This window comes from Eucyclogobius newberryi, unplaced genomic scaffold (genome assembly GCF_026437365.1).
Source record: "Eucyclogobius newberryi isolate DKJ021-1_F unplaced genomic scaffold, fEucNew1.0.hap1 SCAF_8, whole genome shotgun sequence".
Classification (NCBI taxonomy): Eukaryota; Metazoa; Chordata; class Actinopteri; order Gobiiformes; family Gobiidae; genus Eucyclogobius; species Eucyclogobius newberryi.
In genome coordinates this window covers 12521358-12547498 of record NW_027316500.1, presented here as the reverse complement: position 1 = coordinate 12547498, position 26141 = coordinate 12521358, and the positions used below count along the sequence as shown (strand labels likewise).

General features: G+C 39.3%; 2 protein-coding genes across 3 annotated transcripts; one reads left to right on the top strand and one right to left on the bottom strand.

The window, feature by feature from the left end:
- Positions 1–975: 975 nt before the first annotated feature.
- On the top strand, positions 976–18525 carry rrbp1a (ribosome binding protein 1a). Of its 2 annotated transcripts, XM_072437633.1 has the most exons (27): positions 976–1180; positions 3554–4407; positions 6415–6569; positions 6660–6782; positions 7148–7300; positions 7734–7852; positions 8491–8644; positions 9967–10105; positions 10764–10945; positions 11020–11054; positions 11135–11210; positions 11289–11323; positions 11405–11477; positions 11551–11591; positions 11837–11912; positions 11985–12074; positions 12148–12234; positions 12822–12911; positions 12999–13091; positions 13734–13784; positions 13868–13948; positions 14573–14656; positions 14817–14888; positions 15693–15776; positions 16113–16205; positions 17246–17389; positions 18041–18525. In XM_072437633.1, exons 2-27 carry the CDS (start codon positions 3561–3563, stop codon positions 18077–18079), a joined length of 3216 nt encoding a protein of 1071 aa, XP_072293734.1. In that variant the 5' UTR covers positions 976–1180; positions 3554–3560; the 3' UTR covers positions 18080–18525. The 2 variants fall into 2 exon arrangements, with proteins under 2 accessions (XP_072293734.1, XP_072293735.1); XM_072437634.1 differs by lacking the exon at positions 14817–14888.
- A 1143-nt stretch (positions 18526–19668) lies between these two features.
- Positions 19669–23205, bottom strand: cfl1l (cofilin 1 (non-muscle), like). Its single transcript, XM_072437433.1, has 4 exons — positions 23121–23205; positions 20358–20650; positions 20198–20271; positions 19669–20067 (listed from the first exon to the last, which is right to left on the bottom strand). Exons 1-4 carry the CDS (start codon positions 23121–23123, stop codon positions 19949–19951), a joined length of 489 nt encoding a protein of 162 aa, XP_072293534.1. The 5' UTR covers positions 23124–23205; the 3' UTR covers positions 19669–19948.
- Between the last annotated feature and the right edge of the window lie 2936 nt (positions 23206–26141).

The window sequence follows — 26141 nt, the reverse complement described above, 5'->3', positions numbered from 1 at the left end:
CTTCTCTGGAGAGCAGCTTCAGTGACTGATACACCCTCGCTGTGTGAAGGAGAAGTTTCATAGGTCTTTCCTTCCTGCTGCTGTCAGTCTCTACAACACTGTTTACCCTTACATGTGTCATTCAGCTTCATACTCATGTGCAATACTATGACATAATGGCAATCATCCCTGGTGCAATATTTTCTGTCCATATAACAGCTGTAAATAAGAGTGTCAAAGTTATGTCTAAGTTATCTGTTTTTATTATTATACTTCTGTGCCCTGTGCCTAATCTGTGTTGCAACTCTGGAATTTCCCCATTATGGGATGAATAAAGGTGATCTTATCTCATCTTAATATCACATGTTTGTCGCTTACTTTCAGTGGGAAGAGGAACCAAGACTCTATTGAGTAAGGGTCAAGAAAGAGTCAAGCACATTACTCAATCAGGAGTAAAAGTATGGTGTCTTAAAACTAAACCGAGACATGTCTATTTTGTCCAAAGTTTCATCAAAAGTAACTTAAGTCGGCCTAAATGTAACAGATTTTACCCAACTTTTCAACTCTATTCATGGTTTTGTCTCATTTTTGGTTAATTGCTATTTAAAAGTACAGTATACATGATTTTGCATAATTTTAGACAATGTTTAGCCACAAATTAGGCCTGATTAGGTCTAATGAATCTCAGAACTCCAAATGGCCTATTTACACATGGAAACTTCAAGTTCCCCACGGTACAAGGAGATGAAATAAGACGCGAACATACTGACTTAAAATTGATTGAAATACACGTCCTGTAAAACCTCGCGCGTTCAAATGGTCCTCAAGCGCAACAACTCGTCACGTTTCCCCTCCAACAACTCATCTTTGTTTGAGCGAAAATCCGCTTTTTGACCACGCATGCCTTAGCCGAGAGACTACAACTCCCGGCATGCGCACTTCCGGTCCGAGCGCCTCTCAGCCAATCAGAGGCCGCGCAGAGTAATGGTCGCTATCTGGGGCACGGGGCCAACGCGTCTAGCCAGCTCGAAGTGCCACGACTTCACAGCGGACCACGGCTTCTTCAGCGGAGTGCAGGGGACCTCTGTATAAGACAAGTTGAGCCACAGAACCGGGCACATCCGTGGCTTGCACAGGGAGACGTAGCATCTCCTTTTTTTTGTTGAGAAGAAGCCGACTTAGCCACATCTAACGTTGCGAGGTGAGTGGAGGAAATGTGGGGTTTTATTATTATTATTATTATTATTATTATTATGGAGGCAGGGGATGGTAGCCTAGCCAGTGATGCTAATTTTAGCTAACTATACTTTTTTTAAAGGGAGAAATTGCATAAAAAAAAGCTTATTTAGGCTATTTGTGGTGTTGTGCAAGTCTTTATTAGGCTGCTACGTGGACAATGTAATTATGTAACGGCAGACGTGGTTAGGTTAAGTCATGCTATAGCAAAGTTCATTGATTCATAAGGTTGACTCAAATTAAGATGTTTTTGGAAATAGAAAGAGTCTTAAAGTGTAGGCAAGCTCAAGGCAACGTAATGCACAAAAGCCAGACGTTGTGAGTATTTAGCTGGACTCTGGACAGTTTCAGTAGATCAGATTTGCATGAAATACCACAGTCTTTCTGAAGTCCAGATGTGTCCAGGCTTCTCTGCAGCCACTGATCTTTAAAGCAATCACTCTCTGCCAAATATTTTCATTTTTGTGTGTGCTCCATGATCCAACAGTGTGTTACCAATCGAACCAAAAATGTCAACGTATGTTAAGCCAAATTGTTCGACAAGTCAACTGTATTTGCAAATATTGTGATCCAAGCTGTTGGTGGTGTTTCATTCTGAAATGCTGCTGGCGTGTGACTTTAAAGTGCAAACTGTTCCCTGAAGTGAGCAGGGACTCTGGACCCAGCCGTGGATTAGCTCAGCATTTTCCATTTCTTATTTGTCTTTCGTAAACTCCAACTCTTGTATGTCTTAGGCTTATTGGAGTGTTTGCTGTTGTATCAACTCAGTACATGATGTCTTCTCTGTTAATAAAAAAAATGCATCTGCTGCAGGATGAATGAAAAGGGGGTATTTAACTTCCCCTCTGGCCCCTGCCAATTTTCCTATCCCAGAGGGCGGCTGAACATTCTCGTGTGTGATATAAGTCTATAAAAGCTCTCAAGGCGCAAGATTATTTCGGGGATAGTTGTACTTAACGGACATAATCAATTTGCAACTTTGACAGGCAATAAGTAAATCAAGTCTAAAATGTGCATTTTATATCAATCAAGCCTAACTTTTCCTGTCTCTTGTTTGAGTGTTAGCACTGAACTGTACAGCAACTACTTTCAGAACTGTGTCAATTGGTAAAATTATCAAAATAATTGTGTAAAAAATTGATTTGTGGGCTTGGATTTTAGATATTTTCCCCCATTTATCCTTCGTTGTGTGTAACTTTTGCAACAAACACTTATTTACAGAGAGCGGAGGTGAATTGGAACTGAACACGTGTTTTACATAAGGTAAAATTCCATATGATAAGTAAGCTTTGTCCATTTGGTATTTGCTCACAGTATGCTGATAAGATTGCTTAGCTGCCTATAGAAAGAAAAAGAAAAGTTTTAGGGGTAACAGTGACACCCTGAGGTTTTCATTTGTAAAAGCTATGTAATTTGTTTTTCTTTTTTAAACTACAAGGAGTTGAGTTTGTACTTTAACTCATTTTTATTTACAGGTCACCCTTTGAGAAAACACATTTTATTTTAGATGTAATGAACATACTGTAATATTATTGTAATATTCTTAACATGAACTTATTTAGAGTATCATTATTGGCCACTCCCCTCAGGCAGGAGGCTTCCTCCCGCCACATGAACAGTTTCTTTCCCTCTGCCGTTGGACTCATGAACACTTCTAAACAACTGTCATTTTAACCATAATTTAATCACCCACTGCACTGCTCACTTTCTGCACTACATATGTAAATTCAACTGTAAATTTGTGAACATATTAAGCCTTTTTTTTTTTCATTGTTATTTTTATCCTATAGTAGATTTAAATTGTTTCTCTTTTTGACTTATTCATTGTTCATTGTTTTATGTTGCACCGAATCACCAAGACAAGTTCCTATGGTGAATTTTGTTCATTGACAATGGCAATAAACCCATTCCGATTCCGATTCCGTATCTACAGTAGCCCATTATTTTTTTTATTGTCTTAGCCATTTTCTTTTTTATTGTCTTGGTTATTTAATTATATATATATTTAATATTAAATAAATGAGAAAAAATATATAATTTTGGGCAATTAATTAAATGTTTATTGTTACTTCAAGTAATTATGAAAATGTTTTAACTTAAACATAACTTTTTCTTTTGAAACAAGTGGGTGCTCTATCTGCTGATCAAAAGAACACACAGTAGATAATTGTTATTTCAATGAAGACCTGAAGTATCTTGATTCTGATTTGGAGTAACCACATTTTATATTTGAAGGTGCATGAAGTATCATTGGTAAAATCAAGTAGCACGTTTGACTTGATTCTATCATAAATTAAAAAAAAAAAAATTAACCACTGTTATGCGTTGTGTTTTACAGAAGAACCATGGATATCTACGACCCCCAGACCCTCGGCATCATGGTATTTGGTGGATTCATGGTGATCTCCGCCGTGGGGATCGCTCTTGTCTCCACTTTCTCAATGAAGGAGACGTCATATGAAGAAGCGCTGGCCAAACAGCGACGAGAGCTGGGCAAAATCCAGTCTACTCGCTCGGAGAAAAAGAAGAAGGACAAGATCTCGGAGAAGAAGAGCCGCGGAAAAAAGAAGGAAGACAAGCCCAATGGAAAAATCCCAGAGCCGGAGAAAAGTCAGGAGGAGTCTGAGGCTGATTCAGAGTCCGCTGCAGCTCCGTTTGAAGAGCCGGAGCCCGTTGTTGAGCCCACACAAGTGGAACCCGCACCTACCGAAGCCGCACCTGCCCTGGACGAGCCATCACCAGCCCCTTCTCCCAAAGACAAAAAGAAGAAAAAGGTGGCCAAAGTCGAGCCTGCTTCTCAACCTTCTGCTCCCATCAAACCCGCCTCTGCCCCTGCACCCGTCTCAGCCCCCGTCCCATCCAAACCTGCCCCCGAGGCAGCTAAACCCGCCCAGGCTGCAGTGGTCAAATCTTCTGCAGCCACTCCGGTTAAAGCCACGCCACCTCAGGCCCCCGCTGCCGCCAAAGCTGCAACAACAAAGTCCGCCCCCGCTCAGGCCAAAACTGCAGCCGCCCCTGTTAAAACTGCTCCGGCTCAGAGTAAACCGGCACCAGTCCTGGAGACGGTCACTAAAGATGTCCCGGTCATGGCTGTACCTCCAGTGGGGTCACAGCAAGCTCCAGCTCCAGCTGCAAATGCAAAACAACCACAGGAACCAAAGAAGAAAGCCTCCAAGAAGAAGACGGAGCCTGGTAAGGAAATGTAGGAGGAGCAGCACAAACCGATGTAGTTGGAGATTTATTTGTATTGTTCAGCTTATCGGCTATTGTCCTTGCATTTCAGCAGAGACCGATAATGCTGCTTTAAGAATAAAGCTTTATTTGAACAATTTAGGGTGAAGAGGGCACTGCACAAATGTGATCACACAACTCTTCTCCAGTTTATAGTAAAACAGATTTGTGGATGAGTTTGTACTAGAGCTGTAGTCGAGCTAAAAACTAGCTCGATGCATTGATTAGTTGACAAATGGTGGTTTGGTGTGGCACTGGTAAAAGTTCCCAAACCTTTTAAGTACTAGTATCTCTGTGATTTGACCATGTATCTGTAACCAAAGTGCACTTGTCAAGACCATGAGATTACAAGAGACCACGCAAAAAACAAATATTTATAAAGCAAACCACTTCAACAGTAAACAGTGTATTTATCTGTAAAGACAGATTACACACACATTCACTCCCATATCGCATGACATCTCACTCCATGCTTTCTTTTCTGCTGTTGGGATTAGATGTCCTTCAAAAGTCTACAAAAACAATTAGTCGACTAATTAAAAAGGTTGGTGAAACCAAGACATCGACACATTAATTGGCTTAACAACTATAGGTCTACAGCCCAGTTTGTGATAAATTCAAAAACTAAGTTGGGGAAAATTATCAAAATCAGCTATCAACCAAAAAAATACAGACAGAGCTTATTGTCCTTCTCTGTTTCTCAGATTCTAAACCATCAGAAAAAACTGAAATTAAAAAACCCATAAAAAATGCAAAAAACAAACATCTCAAACTCTATTTGTAGTAATAGTGGTAGTATGAGTTAGTGATAGTATATATTTTATAATCACTGTTACATTAGTATTATTTTCATAACTTGTGCCACAACATGCTTAGAATCAATTGTAACTTGTAACACTCCTGCCTCATAGCGTAGGAATAACAACTGCAACAATGGTAACGGAAGTAATTGTAGTCATTCATTGTAGTATTAGTTGTATTCATCGTATTAGTTGTATTCATCGTATTATTAGTTGTATAATTTAGTTGAATCGATCGTGTAGATTTTGTTTGCACACCGGCCGATGTCAGGAAACTGCTTGTCTGCCCTCGTGAAATAAGCAGATGTGTGTCACCAAATATACCATCAAAACCCTTGTGAATAATAATAATGCCCACATAGATTCACACATGAACTGAGACCCCCGCGCCCCCTCCTTGTGTCTGTGTGAAGTGGCGGCAGTGGGCAATGTCTGGCACTCGTCTGAGAGGGCAGGGAGCAGAGCAGCTTGTGCAAACAGCGCTGCCCTGTTGTGTTCACTCGCTGACAAAAGCTCTCAGTGCCCCGACAATAGAGAGGAAGGGCGGTGCGGTGGTCCTGTGCCCAAGGCCCGTCTCCGCCTGGTGCCACAGCGCTGCGCCCCTTCATCGTCTCGTACTCACCCGACTTACAATATTATAATGATAATGATGATGATGATGCATATGTAAAACTGCGGAAAATACGATTCAGCACAAAATAGTGGTTCTCAATTTTAGTAGTGCATTTTGGAAAAAGACATCCATAACTAGTAGTTTTTTTCAGTACTAGGTTCAAAAAATGTCCAGAAGTAGAAAAGCAAAAGCAGGAATTGCAGCTTAAAATCTGTTCTTTTAAATTATTTTCCTTTTTTTTTTCACCAGCCTTAAGTCATCCTTCTTAAGACAAAAAAGCTTTAAGAGCTGGTTACTTAGATCTCTTTTGAAACTATAGTTCTAAAAAAAGCAGCAGAACAACAACAGCAAAAATATAAAATGGCATAGATAAAAAATTGCGAGACCAAAATTGTGAACTGAACACACAAATCTTGTCCAATCCAATCTTGTATTGTGGTAATTTAATCTTGTCCCACCCTTTTTTAAATACAAATAAATATGATTAAACACAACTAAATGAGGTCTAAATGAAGGCTAAATGAGGTTCTAACCAGTTTGTTTGTCTGTTTCTAGTAGCGGCTGTGGATTCGACTGACGCTGCCCTGTACCTGCCCTACAAGACTCTCATGTCAACCATCAGCAGCATGGTTTTCAGTGAAGGAGAGGCCCATAGACTCATCGAGATCCTGTCGGAGAAAGCGGGCATCATTCAGGACACATGGCACACGGTGAGGAGAAACACTGGCATTAAACACGTTTGGTTTGGTTGTTTTGATTGATTTGTTCTGATCATCTGTTTTTTTGTATGTGCGTTATAGGCCACTCAGAAAGGAGATCCAGTGGCGATGCTTAAAAAGCAGTTGGAGGAGAGAGAGAAACAGCTGGCTGCTGAACAAGAAGACGCTTCTGCCGCAAAGAACCGACTCCGGGAGCTCACCAAGGTAAGACTCAAATGTACTGTAATGACAATAACACAATATTTACTAACCTCAGTCATGATTTTTCAATTATTTTTTTATTTTATTTTATTTTATTAGCTCTATCTCTATTTTACTACTTCATTTACTTCATTTTCATTTTTTTATGTAGAAATTTTGCTATTTTCACCAAGAATGTATTTTAAAATCTTTTAAGTGCAAGTGATGCATTTTGCCCTCTAGGTGGCACTAAAGGACAGCTAACAATCCAGACAGCTATAAGCAACGCTTCCTTTTCAAATTAACTTTCTTCTAAGTTTTATTATCATTGAAACATCAATTGGATTCAGTACAAAATATTAATTTTGATCTAATGCCGTTTTGACTAGGAACTGTCTGCGGAGAAGTCCAAAGTTGCCGGTGTGGAGACTCGACTGAGTGCCCAACTCAGTAAGCGAGAACAGGAGATGATCGCTCTGCAGGCTCGCATGCAGGCCAGCTACCAGGACCACCTCGCCCAAACGCAAACGCTCAACGCTAAAGTTAGTCTTGACCTCAAACTTGCATCAAATCTCTTGATGCAAGTGATCATACTTTTATTTTGATAATAATAATGGTTATCTTGACCATACTGACATCAAATTACCCTTTTATAACAAAAACACTGGCATCATGTTTGAGAGATAATTAACAATTTCAGATTTTTATTAATAATGCATTTTATTTGTAAATATTGTTTTCATTAGACAGGACAGTACATCACAAAACGATGAGAAAGGACATGCAGTCGGACATTCAGCACACATGTGGTAGCCACTCACCATAAATCAACCTTTATTTGGTTGATCATTTAAAAACTCTCAGTGTACAATATAAATAATCATTTGACAGCCCTATTATCTGGATCTGACATTACAAACATTACATTGTCTGTAAATGTTGAGTAGCTAATCATTATATTTACCTTTTTTTTAGGTTCTGGGTTTGCAGGATCAACTCGAAAAAGGACCCAATGCTCAGCTTGCTCGACTACAGCAAGAAAACACTATTCTCCGCGATGCCCTCAACCAGGCCACAAGTCAGGCTGAGAGCAAGTAGGTTTGATCTTTGACTTAAAACCCTTTCAACTATTCAGACTAATTGCAACTATCAAGCAATACAAAAATAATCACCAACTACTTTAGTAATTGTTTAGTTATTATCTGGACCACACACTTTATTTATATAACTTATCACTCCTGTCTCCTGTCCTTGTAGATAAGAAGGCAAACATTTAAAAACAGCCAGTTCCCCGTCTAGGTCTGGGCGACATGAGAAAAACTTAATCACAACCTCATTGATTCATCACAAATTTCAATGCCATATTATTTTGGGATTAAGAAAACACATATTGAATTTGACTCATTTCCGTTTGTATTAACAAGTCTTTTACAGTACCATTTAATGCAAACATAGTCAAATGTATTCCTCAAGTCTGAATTCTGCACCAAACCGGGATTTAAAACAAGCATTGTATTCATAGCATAGCCCAGTCAATCGTGACAATTTTGCTTTTTGGTTTGCTTGTTTTCATTTTCAAATCATATCTCATGAACTCTGAAAACTGTACGTAGTTGTTATCTTGAGATGCGAGGATATCTTGCGTCGAGGATCTTGCCATATCATTTGGAAACATAGTTTTGGCCCTTTTTAATGTTTTTCTCCGACGGCCTTTGTCTGATCTTATCCTCAGACAAAATGCGGAGCTGGCCAAACTGCGTCAGGAATGTACCAAACTCACTAAAGAGCTGGCAGAGAAGGCGGAGCGTCTTCAGGTCGATGAACACGTCAGGAAGGGCCTCGAAGCCAAGGCCTCTGCTGCCGAGAAACAACTGTCCACGATGCAGGTCGGTTCCACAGGCGCACAAAACGGGACGGAGAACTCTAAAGATTATAGTTTACTCTTGTTTTATTTAGTGATGCCTTAAAATATGAATAAAAATCGAATTCAAGACACAATCAAATGTGTTTAAGTTACAGATTACAATAAGAATACTGGATAAACAGTTTCCCTTTTTTTGAAACTTTTTTTTAAGTCAATATGTGTAGCCCGAAGTATACATATGTTCAAAAGATTAAAGGAGATTAGCCAAGGTGTGGCTTTAAAATAATGTTAGTCTAGTTGTGAAATGTATGCTGAAAGCTGTATGCTGAAATTAAATTAAAATCAAAATTGAGATTAAAATTTTGAATCGATGCTGGACTAGACCAGGATTAAACCAGGACTAGAACAAGACTAAACCAAGTCCATATCTGGACTAAACTGGGCCCAAACCGGGACACAACAAGGACAAGTGTGAACACACCTATAACTAGGACTAAACGTAGAACTAAACCAGGATTAGAACTAGAAACTGAGGCCCTAACTGGGTCTAACCAGCACTAACTAAACTAATCAAGTGAGAAGCTAATGTTCATCATGACCAACTACCTACTTATGATTACAGAAATAAAGAAACAACTGGATTATTAACTAAATGATCTGAATTGCAGACCTACATTTTCTGGACATTTCTCAACTTTTGCTGGTCTTCTGATTTTATAGTGGGTTTAATTCTCTTGTAATGACAGAGCCCAGCGTCTGGAATGTGGATGTTCAATAAGGGGCTGAGGGTAAATGTGTCCCAGCTGGAGCGGCAGGAATGTGGGCAAGCTCCAACTGCTCGCTCCCTCCTGGAGCCACAGACCTCACTAACGCAGCACAATAATCATTTAAAAGCATATTGCTGACAAAATATCAAATGGTTTGCACAATCAGAAAACCAACTAACTCATATTTGCATCATCATTGCAAACACTGCTATTTCTTGTCATTGTTTTTTATTTAATACACATCAGACAAAACAAACCCATTTGTAAATGAATATCAAATGTTACTCTTTTTTTGTTTTATAAATGAAAAATATCCTTTCTGTCCAGTCCTTGACAGTTTGCTCTGTCCCGGACTAAAATATGTTTGCCCTAAACTCATCTCGGGTGTAAAACAACAGATGTGAAATCCAGTTGGCTTATGTACATTTGTGAAATGTAAATCTTGAAAAATCTCATGCAAATCCAACAGGTCGATACTGCCCCCTGTTGGCCAAAAACAAAACAAAAAGCGAACACCTAATAGCCAGTGCTGCCCCCTGGTGTTTGACAAAGCTCTGTGGCTGTGTTCTCTTCCCAGGCGACTCGAGCAGAGAGCGAGCAGGCTTTACAGAAGAGGCTGGAGGAGGTGTGCGAGGAGCTGAGGAGCACGCAGAGCACCAACAGCAGTCTGCAGAACTCTCTGGATCAGGCGCAGCAGGACAACAGCGCCGTGTCAGGTCAGTTCAGCTGCAGATGCTTAACGCGGACAGAAAAGTAAGAGTGATGCATGTTCTTTGGTACGTTCTTCCTGCCGTCCAGTAGATCTTGTAATGATGTTAGTGATGGGCTATACCTACACCCTAGCTATAGTGTTACTTTATAGATCTGATATGAGACCAATGAGTTTTGTTTTTACCTTGACCATCATTATTTGGCTTTGACTAATCTCAAAATTAAATAGCATAAAACGTAAAGTACAAGCAATCTATTTCAAAAATTGGAATGGAATGAAATGTAATGTATCGATATGTTTGCACTTTCACTTTTCGATCTGTCAGTATTGATATGTAACGATATTTGGTATTAATCTGCCCATCACTAATTTAAATAAAAATAAACGCCTCACTGCTGGACCAGGGTTTAAAAAAAGTGCTTGACTAAATATGGATCGATATAAGCTTGACCAATGTCTGTCTCATTTTTTGATTTCTTGGAAAATAATTTCATTTTGTGATGACCCAGTTTTGTGATTTTGGGCTTCATAAAAACAAAATTAAAATGGTACAGTATTTTTACTAAATCCTAAATCAAATTGAAATATTTAAGGATAACTAGAGGGGAGTTTCTTTTTTAAATAAAAGTTGAATGTAAATAAAGTGTAAGTCGTTTGTGCAGAATTGCAAGCGCGTGTGGTGGAGTTGGAGGCTGATATCAGAGATCGATCCGGTCAGGTGGAGGCTCTGAATGCTCAGCTCAAAGAGGCGCAGTCTGAGAAGGAGCAGCTCGTGCAGCAGATGTCCACCATCACCTCACTGCTGGAGGCCTCGCAGAACAAGGGCGACGAGCAGGGCAGTCAGGTAACGGCCTTTATTCTGGAAACAAAAATGTGAAGTCATTTACGACCTTTGATCATTATATTCTCATTCTTTAGGTCGATTCTGAAGATCTTGAGCAGTTGAAGCAAAGGTAACACTTTCACAGTTCCACTATGATCCATTTTATTTATTTTCACGTACAGTCATTCCATAACCTTTTTCTCTGCACAGTCTTCAAGAAAAAGACTCTCAGTTAAACGGGCTTCAAGAAGAGCTGGAGAACTTAAAGTTAAAGCAGGAAACAGCAGTGAGTTTTGTCCTAAAAATGCTCCCTGAAAATCTCTTAAGATTTCTAATGATGCATTTGACTATTTTTCATGACCAGGAGAACACCATCGCTGAACTACAGAAAACCAAAAGGTATTTATTACAATTTCGTTATGTACGTTGAATCTAAAAACGCTTGTGTTTTTGAATTATGTTCCAATGTGTCGTTTTTAGTGAGGACAGCACTGCGGTCACGTCACTACAGGATGAAATTACAAACCTCACAGAACAACTGCAGAACACTCAAGTAACGACAAATGACTTTTATTCATTGCAACCCCTTAAGAATAACAAATCAAGTACATTGTCTTACTTTTTAGCAACCAGATACCTCGACTGAGCTGGAAACACTACAGAGCAGGTAAATTACTAAGTATTTTTAAATGGAACTTATAAAGGTAGAAACATCTGTCAAAGTAAAAGATGTTTCTTTTATGGTTATTTTGAGTCAAGGCTGGATGACTTTAGTGTGTTTTTTCTATATTTTTGTACATTTAGTGTATATTTTTTGAATGGTGAAAAGTGCTCAATATTTTGCAGATAAACAGGAAGCTGAAACCAATGAATATTAAGATTGTAGCTAACTGTCTGTTGTTGTTTTTTTAGTCTGACTGAGAAGGAATCCATCATTACAACTCTACAGGAAAAGCTCAAAGAAGTTGAGAAGAGCTCATCTGAGGAGGTAAAAATGGCTCTTTTAGTGGTCTCGCTTTAGTAACGTCTCTTTACTTACATGATCTTTTATTCTTTACAGAGCACAATGTCTCAGCTTGAATCCTTCCAAACTGAAACCAAAGAAACACTACAGACGCTCTTCCCACAAATACCTCTTGAGGCAGAGCAGGTAACAATCAGAAATTACATGATGAAGTGTTTATTTTTTTAAGCACGATATTGACGTGCGTCTGATTTAACAGGACGATTGGCTTCAGGTTTTCATACAAAAAGCCAGAGAAGTAATCAGCCAGCCGAGCCAGGACTCTCAGTCAAATACAGAAGCTCCAGTAAGTGTAATATGTCTCAAATTGTGATCAGATTACTTTTAAAACTGCTGTTCTCGTTGTCTGTGCATCTCCAGCAGTGACCCGCATTTAATATCTGAACTGAGCCGATAAAGGCTCAGTGACAAACATTTACGCTATATTGGCCTTTTCAATTCTCATTTAAAAAAATGACATAGAAATAATACGAAAAAAGTAGATTTGAATTTCACTTATTGCATCTTTATGACATGTTCAGCTTTACTCTGATTTATGTAGTATGTGATAATAATAGAAATAATTCATCATCCAGCTTGTTTTCAGACCATGTGGTAGAAAGTTACACAATGGGGGACTGGCCACTATTGTCACCGGTATTTATCATACTGTGGGGGGCTAAAATCAAGTCCCCATATTTAGATATGTGTTCAAATGTGTTACGGTTAGGTTAATGTTAACATCTGTCTCCACAAAATTCAAGTCATTGTCTTGCTCCTAAACAGTGCTCTGGTTGTTTAATTGGCAGGTGGTCATAATATTGTGCGTCATAGTTGCCAATAAAGCTCATTTCCATTTTGGGTTTTGTACTGATTATTCTTGTTTTGTTTCAGGAGTTATTGGACAAACTGAAGGAGGCAGAGGAGAGCCACACTACACTACAAACTGAATGTGAACAGTACAGAACAGTTTTGGCTGAAACAGTATGGTGCTTTCAAACTAATTTGCAACTTTGCAAATGGAGGACCAACTCACAGTGTTCCCGCTTGTTCCGGTTTGTGTCTCCATAGGAAGGAATGCTGAAACATCTACAGAAAAGTGTGGAGGAGGAAGAGCTGGTGTGGAAGTCTAAAATGGCCGCTTCAGAGGAACAGCTGAAGATGGTTAGTCTCTATGTCAACCCCCAGCAAAATGTCATACTTAAAATAATACTTCTGATTACAATTATGACTGAGAAGATGTGCAACAAACAAATTGATAATGCTAACACAATGTGAGCATGTCCTTCACTCAAGATTTGAACTGGCGACCATTTAGTTTGATGGCAAAAACGTACATCCTGTATTCAGTTACTTCACTTACTATAATACATTACATTATTATTCTTGTTTTGTGTAAAGCTGACTTTGAATTAGAGGTGGGAAATGTATTAAAATGTATGATATTGCAAATCATATGTGCAAAATTATGATATCTGTTAAAAATGACAAAGAAAAGACACAAATTCTAGTTGAATCCCCAAATGTGAGTATAGATTGATATTTCTGCCCTCTTGTGGTTAACTTTATGTTCCATTCATATTTTGTGCAATAGCTGAATCTTGATTAAGACATTAACAGACACATTCCTGTTTAAATATTGTCTAAATATCATATATATATATTTTTTTGTCAATATTGCCCTCCCCTACTTTGACTTGATGCTTGAATTATATACATTTACTTCCATTATTTTGCAGTTTATTAAAAGCTAACATACTGCTTGACACGGCTGTTATAATGTGACAAATCGTTTCTTTTTTTAAGGCATCAGAGAAAGTCCAGATGCTCGAGACAGAAAACCAAAGTATTTCACAGGTAGAAATATGCTGTGATATTATTTAAGCGTTTGTAAAGAATGAATAGCCTGGAGCTGATGTCGACTTAAACCCCTGTTTTAGATGAAGGAGCAGATTGCACTACTGGAGGCACAGCTGGAGAGACAAGGCGACAGCCAGGAGCCCCCTGAGGAGCTCCAACAGGTCTGAATGCTTTTCTACCCGTGACTCGTGGTAAACATGAATCAGAGTTTTACACCAAGTGGAAAAATGCAGGAAGTACCGCTGAATTCTGAAACTTTCCATTTATTCAGAACGGAATTCTATCCATAAACAAACGCAATTGACACTGAAATCTAAGGTTAGAAGTAATTTAAAATGTTGTATATCTTTGTCCAATACTATAACAGATTAAACAACATTAGACGTGTTTACAGTATGGTTGTCGTGTCTGCTGCCCGTGTTCAACTTCTTTTGAGTGAATTGAGTAATCTAAAAGTTGGCAAAAACACAATTTGTCTATTTTGGTAAGGCACCTAAACAGGCAAATTATTAGCACACAACCTGTGACATTCAAAGAAAACCATGCAGTCAAGGCGGTCAATTGTTTAGTTTGCTTTATTTCAAAACACATTTATTACTTTTCAAGCAACAAAGCCAATGCAACAGTGAAGTAATTTCTTGTCAAACTGAAGTAAATAGACAGCAGAGTTCTCAAACCTCACAGTAGTAATATGTTCTTGAGCAAACTACATTACACATGTATCTCCTTTTTAATAAATAACCATAGTGACGATTCATTTTATAGATGATGTCTGTATTCTAAAGGTGAAACTGCAGCTGTCGGAGTGTCAGAGCCAGTTAGAAGACGCCCAAAAGGAGGCCCAGGCTCACAAGGAGGAGCTGACTCAGGTGACTCATTAGACTCTCCATTGTGCTGCTCGCTTTGTCACAGCCTTTTTAGCTCCATGACACATCCTGGAATGTGTGGAAATCCCTCTCCACCGACACAACCGGCCGGGTGAGAATCAAGAATCAAAGTTGTATAACAGGCGCTGACTTCCTGTTTCAGATACGGCAGCAGCTGGGCGAGGCTTCAGCCCAACAGGAGCAAAATGGCCCCTCTGAGGTTCAACACTGCCAGGTCAGGGTGCAGCGATCACAGGCACCCATGTCACGCTGAGGAATACTGGACAGAAACTTGTAACATGACTGAAACAACAGTTCAAGTATAGCGACGCTGCACAATGTAACGTTTGGGCCGTATTCAAAACTAAATTGAGAAACACGCTACTGAGGTGTTAAGTCCCATTTTAAATCCTCACGGTCCCTATGTCAGTGTTTCAGACCGTGTACTGTGTTGCATTTTGACAGTTGGTACATGAGCTGCTTCTTCTAAACTATTGGATTTAATGAAAAAATAAAAAAAAATGCTACGAACATGAAGGAAACGTGCTGCAACTCGTAAAGTATCTGGAGGACAGCAGTACTCAAAACCTAATGGCTTAAGTACAATTTATTCCAAGGATGAATCGAATAAATGCAACATATTAAGAGTTGTATAAGGCACATTACAATCATGTTTTTTGTTAATAAGTTGCATCATGTCAACATTTGTTAACATTTGGTCTATTCCGGTTCTAATGCGTTTTTTTTATTTTTTTAGATCCATCTGTCCAGTACTCTTGAGACATTTTTGCTCTTATTTTATGCTCATCACTGTTTGCTCTCACTGTAGCTCCTCTAACCACTGCTGTATTGTTCACGTTTCTCAGCATGGACATTTCTCATTTACTTTTTCCTCTTAACACAATCTTTGAGGCAGCTAAACCCGGCACACCAGTTTGGCGACTCCTGTGTGACGTTCTGCGGCTTTGAGTGTTTGCACCGAAACGCCACAGCAAAGATGGGTCGACCCTGATGCCCCTTTGTTTACATTTCTCGACAGGCGCAGCAGGACTTGAACCAGACCAGTGACGAGCTGCGAGAAGAGTCGGCCCAAAGACAACAGCTAACACAGGAGTTTGAGCAGGTAAGCCAGTGTCAAAGCTCAGGTCTAATCCTTCAAAAGGGTTTGTGTTCAAAATGGTGTACTGTGTAAACCTTTGTTGCTATGAACAGGCATAAAATGTTATGGCCGTACTACATTTTTGACGGTTTTAAGTTTTATTTTATGGTGTAGATTGAGATTTTATCCGATCCTTTAACCGCTTCCTAACTTGGATCATAACCCTGTTCCTAAACATCCTCACTTCGAATGATCATCAGAGAGTCCCCCCTGAGCCTACTATCCACACTATCCAAGCCAAGTAAAAGGCCAGTACCATAATTCTGTGCATTAACCAGTTTTGCATGAATTCTCTTTCAGGCACAGAAGACGATTACAGATCTTCAGGCGGAGCTTGAACATCTGAAGGACTCGACTGAAACCGCTGATGAGGACAATGTTAATGAACTGAAGGTTGGACAAAGAGAATCCCTCTTTAAACAGAAATGGGGGTTTATGGTTCAATTTACCGGCCGTGTACAACAGTATTTTGAATATCCCTGAGCAGCTCTGAACATTCAGATGCTAATCAGGTACTCATCAGTGATGAGCTGCAGCCAGCTAACAGTAGGATTTCTATGTTCATTACAGCGCTACTAGGTAAACAAAGAAGATTCCAGTGAAACTCGGTGTTAAAAAAAATATATAAAATAAAAACGGGACAGGACAGGCGATTACCAGGAGGTGTCGCTTGGTGGGCAGGGCTTACTCACAGTAACATAAATATCAGAGTTCTCAGACTAGATCCACAAATTGAGAATGACTCTTGGATGAGAGTCGAAATGTCTTGTTCTATAACAGAGTCCAGATGACTTCAAATGAATCTTTTTCTGCAATGGAACACTCCTGGACAAATGAGGGATTACACCTGTGTCATTACTAGTGTTTTTGTTGCAGGTGATCACAAATCCTCTTGTCTTTTTTTTTTTTTTAATCTACTTCATGTGCTGCAACTTCAAGTGTTACATTTGAAGATCTCAAATGCAGGATGATGCAGGGTTACTCAATGAGTCAATAAAAATACAAATTTGAGTAAGCTCATAATGAGGGAACACCATTACAACTATATTAAAAGCTCATAACTAAACATTTTACATCAGATGTCCCCCTTTAAGTACTTTGGAAACCATAAGATCATGCTCATTACCTCTCTTTACTTAACTTGAAACATAATGTATAAAATTGTGTGGTTTAATTGTAAAAATGTAAAATTAAATTTTATTCTATTTGTATGTGTATTTTGTAGTATGTACTTGAAGTGTTTACTTACAGCAAATATAGACACGCACAGGGACTACACAAGGGTTTGGTTGCTCTGACTGGAAAGAATAATTAAAATACTGGTTTGGTAGCTTTCTAGATAGTTGAGGAATACACATTAATAATTATTTTTAACCGTGTCATCATAATCATTGTAACATTATGAATTGAATTGTTGAAATGAATTGTAACAGGAGCGTTTGGAAAAGGAGAAAAAGCTGTCTAAAGATCTGGGACAGGCAGCCACCAAACTTCAGCAGCTTCTGAAGGCCGCTCAGGACCAGCTCGGCAAAGAGAAGGAAACGGTTAAGACTCTACAAGGACACATGGAGAGCAATGTGAGACGATGCACTGTCTACTCAAATCCACCACACTACACCAGCTCGTCTAATTCTGGTGTGCTTTTAGGGTGCTTTCACACTTGTCCTGGTTTGAACCTGGTTTGAGCCCAGTTCTGTCCTGATTTAGTTTTGATTTGGTCCTGTTCTTTTCCAGTCCTAATTCACACTTTCACACACCACATCAAAGTTTGGACTGAAATTAAACCTGGAACAACAAGACCAAACCGAGTCTAGATCAGGACTCTAACCGGAATTTCAGACTCACACTTGCACATTCCACTCATCAAAATTGGGACTGATCTAGGAATAAACCTGAACCTAAATCTGGACTAAACAAGGACTAGAACAGGACAAAAAACAAATCTCCGTCTGGACTTTATTTGGTCCTAAATGAATCCCATTTTATAAAAAAGAGCCAAACTAAGGGTGCGTTCACAAGTTTTCTTCAAGCAATACAATAAAGTAGTCACTCATCATAATGAAATGTTACCAAAACACATTTGACAACAACTGAATCCAAACAAAATTATATGTGTCATTGTGCACTACACAGTTCACCCATCTTTATTATGAATGAATTGTTTATGTATAATTAGTGAAGCTTGTTCAAAACTTAGTCACTAACCTTCATTTTCTCGTGCTTTAAAGGGGGACGATGTTGAGCTGAAAGAAGGAACCTCTGTCTGAGAAGGCCAATCAGAGACACTACACAGAATTGCCAAAAATGCCTTATTATTAATAGTTTATGCATTCCAAAGCTTTTTTCCTGTACTTTTGTTAAATGTGTTTATTGTAGGAATCATGTATGTGGCGACAATAATGAAACATTTCAAAATGAGGAGATGAAAATACTTTATCTAAACTGAGAATTGCGTTCCATTTCTGGCCGTGTCAGAAGAGCCAGATGTTATCCCCAGCCTTTTATTGTAAACTCGTCTCCTATAGTTCAGTGTTAAAAGGGAAAGTGAGTGTGCGTCAAACGTACATCAACCTGTGCAATTAATTTCTACGTCTTTTTTATGTTAATTACTGAGAACATTTTATGGTTCTAATTGTGTCATCCTTGTGGCTTGTATCCGGCCACTAAAGAAAATGGCATTTGTATGATTAAATAAAGTGTAGCTTCATTTAAATCCTGTGTGTCTTCTTCTATAACTGCATCACTGTTTGTTTACTGTAAGATCATGTACTCCTAATCATTTTAGAGCTTGCAGCAGAAAAAACATTGCTCACATTGAGATTGTAGTAAGGAAAGGAACTCCTCCAGCTTTCTGATAACCAAAACAAACACCTGCAAAACTTGAGTAAATGTTTTTAAACGGTACGTCGTCTCATTCTGCAAAACACTTCCCTCTTCCCTCAGACATGCTTTTCAAACCAGAATAAAAACATTGAAATTGCCCATAAAGTACTCTAAGCATATTTACATTTAAGAACTGAATATCCACACTCTTGGATCTCATACGCTTTTACCTTCAGCTTCTCAGCGCTCGAAGTACAGATCATTATTCCTCAATCAAGTGCCGGCTTGTCCAGACGGGCGTAGGTTCTGGTGCAGATCACATGATGCTCACCTCGAGGCAAACTTGATTCCAAATCACATCTTCCTTGAAGAATGCTTTGGACTCAATAGGTGTTTTATTGGGCCCAGGATTCACCTTAAATCAGGTACAACAGGTCATGTTACAAGCCTCTTTCCTAACTTTCCTCAGTAGGATTGGAGGTTATGAATATTGAACTGATCCTTATTACTATATTTGTGTGCCTCTCATGTCTTTTGATACTTTGTTTTTTACAGTTTATGGTGTTAACTACATGCAAACAGCTTGTTAAATGTGTAATAGAAATGAAGGGGATTGGACATTGACACTAGATTCAGTGCAGGTTTTTTTTCCCCATTAGATTCTGTGCTCAAACACATCTCTCCACCCACTGCTCCCATTGGTCCACCTCTGTCACAGCAGATTTAACCAGTCAGTGAACTCCAGATGCAGTAGACCGTTGTCGTGGCATTACATGTACTGTAAACCAAAGCATAAAACGCAGAGGACAAACGTCCCTATGGGGACAATAAAGTATCTCAAGCTTGTGGATAATGTGTCTAGCATTATACTCGCACTTCAAATATTGTTACAGTCCTAGTGCCACCAAAACTACTGACTGAGATTGAAAGAATTGTACTGTCCACATCGTTTTGAGATTAAATTCAACTGACTTTCAAAAACATTTCATTTGATTTGCATGACATAACCACAGAAGATATTATACTTTATATATTTTTATTGAAAGCTGCGTCTCGTCTTCCAGAGGACACAAAGCCCAGAAACATTGAGATCTCTTTTAGTTACATTACAGCAAGACTAAACACAACTCCTGAGTAAAGACAAATGTGTCCACAGTACGCTCATATTAAAATGAGGCAAATAAGATTATGTAAAATTACAACTGTGGACATATTTATTATTATTGAATCTTGAAACATGTTCCCTCTTAAAAAAACAAAACAAGAAAAACCCTTAAATGTCCATGAAGATCGGTTCCTGAACATCTGGTCTTCTAGAGTTCGTTTACATCCAAGCCCTCCAACTTTACGATCTTTTCCTTTCCCATATTCGAAACAAATGATGCAGGGGTTATCTCGTCATTGGCGTGCATCTCAAACTCGAACTTGACATCTGCACAAGACAACAAATGGTAATTGAACATTGCACTTTTGTTGTTCAGTAAAGGACATGATTATGGTAGGACCATAAGAAAAGTTAAACATGAATTTATCCATGGTAACTGTTAAAATAAATCACTCACCTAAAATCTTTTTTAGAGCACTCTTGGAGCTTGAATATACCATTCTCTCCTTGGGCTTTGCGTTGTCACAGCTCCTGAGAACATTCACACATAACAGATTATAGCACATGGGTCCATTGGCTGTTTGGCATTATGTGTCAAACCATCACAAACAACATACCACATGATAAAGATCAGATCTTCCTTTTTGGTAACATTGGTTTCATAATGGCAGTCGTACACGATGTATGTACACTCCCGTTCTCTCATTAGACTCTGAACCTTCTTAAACAAGTTTTCCCCTTCCTCAAGATCCTTCTCCTTGATGAGCCCCTTCACTTCGATCTCAGTATGAGCATCATTCAGGGCAAATTCAGCCACCCTGATGCGCTCTTGTGCGTTATCTGAACTTCTATTTACTTTCATTGTGTTGAAGAGAGACTTGATCTCATCAGAGACTTTAACTCCAGAGGCCTGTTGAAATCAGAAAACAAAGTCAGCATCATTCAGGTTCATCAGTATGCCAAAAACACATTTGAAGTGTGCCATTTTGTTATAGAAATAATATTCCTATTAAAAAGGAATATATATTTATATACATCATAGAGCAGAAGTGTCCAAAGTTTTTCCACCAAAAGGCCCATTTTGAAACATGTAGGACCAGAGGGCCGCAGAGTACAGGACAATAACATTCAAAACGTTGCGTTTCACACAGTTTTGATGAGCCACCACACCTTTAGTAGGGTTTGTATAACATCAAAATGTTGTGTAGGTTATGATAGCAGAAGTCTTTACCGTTAAAAGAACTCCTTGCATTTATTTGGGCCAATTTAGCAGGAAGCCAACAAAAATTGGTCAAAGGGCCTCATTTGGCCCCCGGCCATAGTTTGGACATACCCGTCAGAGCATGATAATTCCAGTAAACTTTCTAAACAAGTTAAAATTTAATCGAGATAGTAATTTTCAGTAGGCAATGCCTGGGTGCCCTGTCTTCTGTCAGTATTTGATTGGAGCAGAGTAAATAAAACACTATTCTGATGGTAATGAAGCAGATCTTCCTCAGACAATGCATTTTTGACCACTGTAGTGCACATCGAGATGCTGCTGATCCATTATTCACTGCATTTCACTTCAAAGTCCTGATGGGACTGAGGGAACAAGTGTAGCTTTAATACGATATCTTGCAAGAAGGTTAATCCGAATATTTACTCAAAATTGTATTCTCTCATTTGTTGGGTGGTAATTACTTTGAACAATAGATTTGGTTTGTCCAAAGTGCTAGAGATACTAATACTAGATACCAATTTAGAAACTGTCCATGGGAGACATTTAGGTCAGTTTTACACACAATTTGTATAATCATTTTAATATGAAAAACCTACATTTCACATAGCATCATCATTGTGTGCCACAGTATGAGGTCAGTTAAAGATGTTCAGGTCAGTATGCAGTTTTAAGTCGGGGGAGAGAGTTCCAGTTTGGGTCCAACACCATCCAAAAGCAGTTCTGAATTTGGGCGTACACAGTCTCTACTGACAGAGCTAAGCTTTGTTACCTTCACCTGGAAAATGACTAATGAAAAGAATGCCCACTGTAGAGCACACAAGACACATTTATACTATTTGGACCAAAACAAGACCCATCTTAACAGAATTCTTGTTTTCACTTAATTTCTCAGAATCATCTCTATTAAAACGCACATTTGTTAGACATTGGGCCCTAAAGGTGGTTGGAGAAGCCATCCTAGGACCTGGACTCTGACTCAGTGCTCAGACTTCCTCTCACACATACAGGCTTGTGGCAGACACTCTTCTAGTTGGGTGGAACCATTCCCTTCTCAGTCACAGCCTGGAAAGGCTGAGCCACTTCTGTACCAAAGGTGCCCAGAAATGTGGCTATGGACTCACTGACCATACATCACTCTGGAAACGGTCACACTGTAGTAAAGCTTCTCAACAACACATTTCCAGTGGTCAATGCTGGTAACAGACATTGATCCATTGATTATTAGATAGTGGTCTTGAGTATCTGCTGAAGACTCATTGTTCTGACATGCATTTAAATTAATATGTACTAAAGTGTTCAAACCTTGTTTTAAAAAGGTCATTAAAATTGTCTAAATGATCTTTATTTTTTAGTTAGTATTAGTTTTTTAGTACCCAAACACTAGATTGTTTAAAAAGAAAACCAATAACTTCTCTTCAAACAAATGTTATTGTAAACCTGCTGCAAAATAGTAAAGTGCAGAGAAAACATACACAAGATAAACAAATGCTAGACATTTAATGAACAAGTCTAACCTAGTCTGACCAATAAGACAGAACAAAAAAGGACACACCTGAAATGACTAAAGACAATTCACAGGTGCGAATCATAAATAGCTGTAAACGTGCTTAAAGTGGAGGCTTAACAGGAAGTAAAATCAAAACTACAAATACTCCTGTAGCTTTAGTTTGTGCCGAGTTTCCTCTCAGACTTCAATTCGGTCACACCTGGTTTCTAACATTCGAAACACTCAAGCTCAAGTTTGTGAAGATCTCGGCTGTGTCACATTCCAGTCATTGTGGAACAAGTTCGCACAAGAACGACCGCCCTGAGGGATTCTATCAAGTTTGCACTAAGACGAACAAAGCTCCCTCCATTTTGGATACAAAACCACACCTTCAAACGCAGCGCCTCCACCGCGAGCCCGCGCGCACGCCGCACGGCCCCTGTCCCGCGGAGACTTCATCAATGACCCGAGAAAAGTGGAACCGCGAGCGCACTTGGCCCCCGCGACGCGCTGTGGCCCCATCGGCGCCACGACTCGCGCCACTGTGGCTCCGCTGAACGCGCGCGTGCCGCACAAGCAGCCTGCCCCCGCGCGCGCGCTCAGACGCCCCAATCAGGGACCGCGCGTGGAGCATCATGTGCGCACTTTGACAGCGGCATAAGAGTGACTTACCATGGTGAACGAGCTGTGCGGGAGCGGGCGCGGAGGGTGGTCGGTGGCAGCCGGGAGTCGCCGAGGAAGTAGTTATAGGGAAGAGCGGCAGGTTGACTCACTGCGGAGGGAGGAGACTGGGTAAAAGCGCCACACCTCCACAGCCCAGGACCCGCCCCGGCTCCGGACCCGGCTCCGGACCCGGCCCCAGGTGCCACACTTTCAGCTGCAACCTCAGCATTTGCATCAAGAATCGCTCTGCCTCATTTGAATGCTGCCATCAAAATCCAGTCTTTTTTTTTTTCTTCACACACACCAAAGTGTCATATGCACGTCTCATCCCCACAAAAGGTAAAAGTTGTCAGACAATAACACTGGCTGCTCTGCTTCAGGTGAGACGCAGACACTCATGGGCGGGCACTGAGAATCCAATCCTTATAAGGACACCAAACCTGTTCTTGTCGAAACTCCTCGCCTGTTCCTTATATGGCAATATGCGTATGGACAGGTAAAAAACCTTTGCATTTTTGAACTTACTAATCAGTTAGATAAATAATATATTGGCCAAATGATGATGCTGACGTGCGAAAACTGGAAATGTGAAATCCATCTATAATATCAGGATGACTTCAGTGGGAACAAGTCCAACATGGCAACACATAACAACATTCCCTTAAGATTTGATCAAAGGTGAGTCCATAAAGGGTTTTCTGTTGACTATTTGATGCACTCTTTACACTTAAATAAAATGTGTGTCTTGTGGCTGCAGGTGCCTACTTGCCACATCTGTAGTGTGGGGGAAGGAGCCAGGGCCATTTCTAGCTTAATGTGAGCTCTATGTTTGCCAGTTTCCCTTTGATCATTCAGACCCCTCTATTAAACAAGCAAATATGTATGATACAATAGTGTCAAGAGCCTGGCCTTCCACCAGAGTACCACCAGATCTTAAACCAGGTCTAAAACGCTTCTACCTGAAGGAGCTCATGTACCACAGACCGTCCTCCCCTTCATGTATTATTATTGAAATCCATTATTTAGACAACTTATTATTCTAGTTATCTGATTTTTTTTTTTTTTTAAACATTATGCTGTAAGCCTTGGCTATACTATAATAGTCATAATCATAATGCGGGATGTAACCACACACTTTGGTCAGCATAACTCCCCATGACTGTATAAATGTCTCACTGTGATTTGTTGATACAGAACCATAGACAGACACGTTTCCATGAGTCTGTCTCAGGGCAGCTGTGACTAGTTATTTATCTTCAATGAGTGTGAGTGAGCTGTGATTGCACCAAACAATCAAGCGACAAACCTATAAATGTATATAAGGATTGGGTGCTATTATGACTGTACTTTTTGAATTATTGATTAATATGCTATTAGTGCTGTTGTATTAATCTTCATCTTCAACATTTGTAAACCTTTTGAAAATAGAGTAATATTTTGTACAAATGAATTTATCTTATTCATTGAGACTAAGTAGAAGTATATTAAACACTTTAACGCAAGTAAAGTTACATGAGTAATTGTTATTCCATCCCAAATCATATCATCATCATGTAAAGTATACAGTGGCTTTCTGTTACCATGAGCACATGTTGTGTGTCTGTGACGTGTTCTGAGTGTTTGGCTTCAGGCAGTCAAAGCTCCTCCCTGTGTCCGGACTAACTAGGATCACTGGGGTTTGAATGCCAACACAGCACTTCAATACAAGACCAAAACATGTTCTTTTATTCTTGTAGCTTCACAATGAAAATCTGTTTTGTGTTTCATTTAGTCAAAGAAGTGCTTACTTTTTTTCCTATTTCGTTATTGTGTATTCATTGCTGCTGTCTATGACAATTAAGATCAATAAACCCATATCATTATGAGTAAATGGGCCCATGTGGGTGGCTATGATATAATGACCTCTGCTTATGTCACATATGGCAGCTAGAAGGCCAACCTTACATTGAAGTAAAGGAGGAAACAAGCCACGCGTCACAGGGCAGGAAGTGGAGGCTGAACTGCTGAAAACTGCAATGTTTGTGCAGGTTTGGCCACAACCCATCAAGTTATGACAAAGTAGTGGGTTAAATTACACCCCCTTGTGGTCAGAAGAAGGCACTGAACTGGAGGTTGGGAAGACTTGCTAGAGATTCAGTTCTCTCTAATTGTCATTATACGTTGGGTCCACAGACATTAGTTTGAATTGCTGTTGCACAATGAATTAACCGTCTTACAGTATTTGCATGTGAAATCTCTACTATGAAATAAGATCATTTTATATTCATATTTATTGCTGTTTCCTGTGAATTGTTATTTTCTGAGGGCCAATTTTTGAAAGAAAAAAATAATAAATTGGCTACATAACTGAATTAACCCAGTCAATGCATTTTAAGTAATTATTTCACTTTATACCCATTTTTGTACCCAGAAATGATCATTTCTGACAAAATACTATAAAAGTGACATGTGTTTGTCTTTTTATGTTGCATTGATGCATTTGCAAGGAAAAGCACAACACACAATTAAATTTGCACTTTGTAACCCTGAATATGTGATTGCTTTGCCTGGATTGTTCCACAGTATGGCATTAAACTATTGTACCTTGCATTTTATGAAATTACAAATAGTCTCAATAAAAACATGCATTCTTACTGTGGGCAAAGTCATGGAGTACATGGAGCACCTTTATCTCAACCCAGTTTGGGGAGATCCTCACGTGTCCGTCAACTGTACAAATCCAAACCATCTCAGTTTGTCTCCGACTTTATCACCAGAACTTCCAGTGTGATATGTCTGTCCTTTTCATAATGTTCACCACAAAGTTTGTGCTTCTTAAAGGCAATTAGGGTCATCATAATGTTAAAATAGTGTTAATCTTATTGTGAGAAGAAATATTATGACAGTCAAGTTGAAATCCTTCATTTTTTCATCAAATCAAACTTTCTGAAGGATAAACAACCAGATAAATAAGCACTTTACATTCAGAACCAAACAGAGTTCCACATATTCATTGATTTGACTAAATAAGTAAATCAAATTCAATACATC

Coding starts and splice junctions, on each gene's coding strand:
- cfl1l (XM_072437433.1), bottom strand. Junction 20,272..20,357: donor GATCTGATCTTTATCATGTG/GTATGTTGTTTG, acceptor GAATGTTCTCAG/GAGCTGTGACAACGCAAAGC. Junction 20,068..20,197: donor TGCTCTAAAAAAGATTTTAG/GTGAGTGATTTA, acceptor TGTCTTGTGCAG/ATGTCAAGTTCGAGTTTGAG.
- rrbp1a (XM_072437633.1), top strand. CDS start 3,561: ATGGATATCTACGACCCCCAGACCCTCGGCATCATGGTATTTGGTGGA. Junction 7,301..7,733: donor CGCAAACGCTCAACGCTAAA/GTTAGTCTTGAC, acceptor CCTTTTTTTTAG/GTTCTGGGTTTGCAGGATCA. Junction 15,777..16,112: donor TAACACAGGAGTTTGAGCAG/GTAAGCCAGTGT, acceptor ATTCTCTTTCAG/GCACAGAAGACGATTACAGA.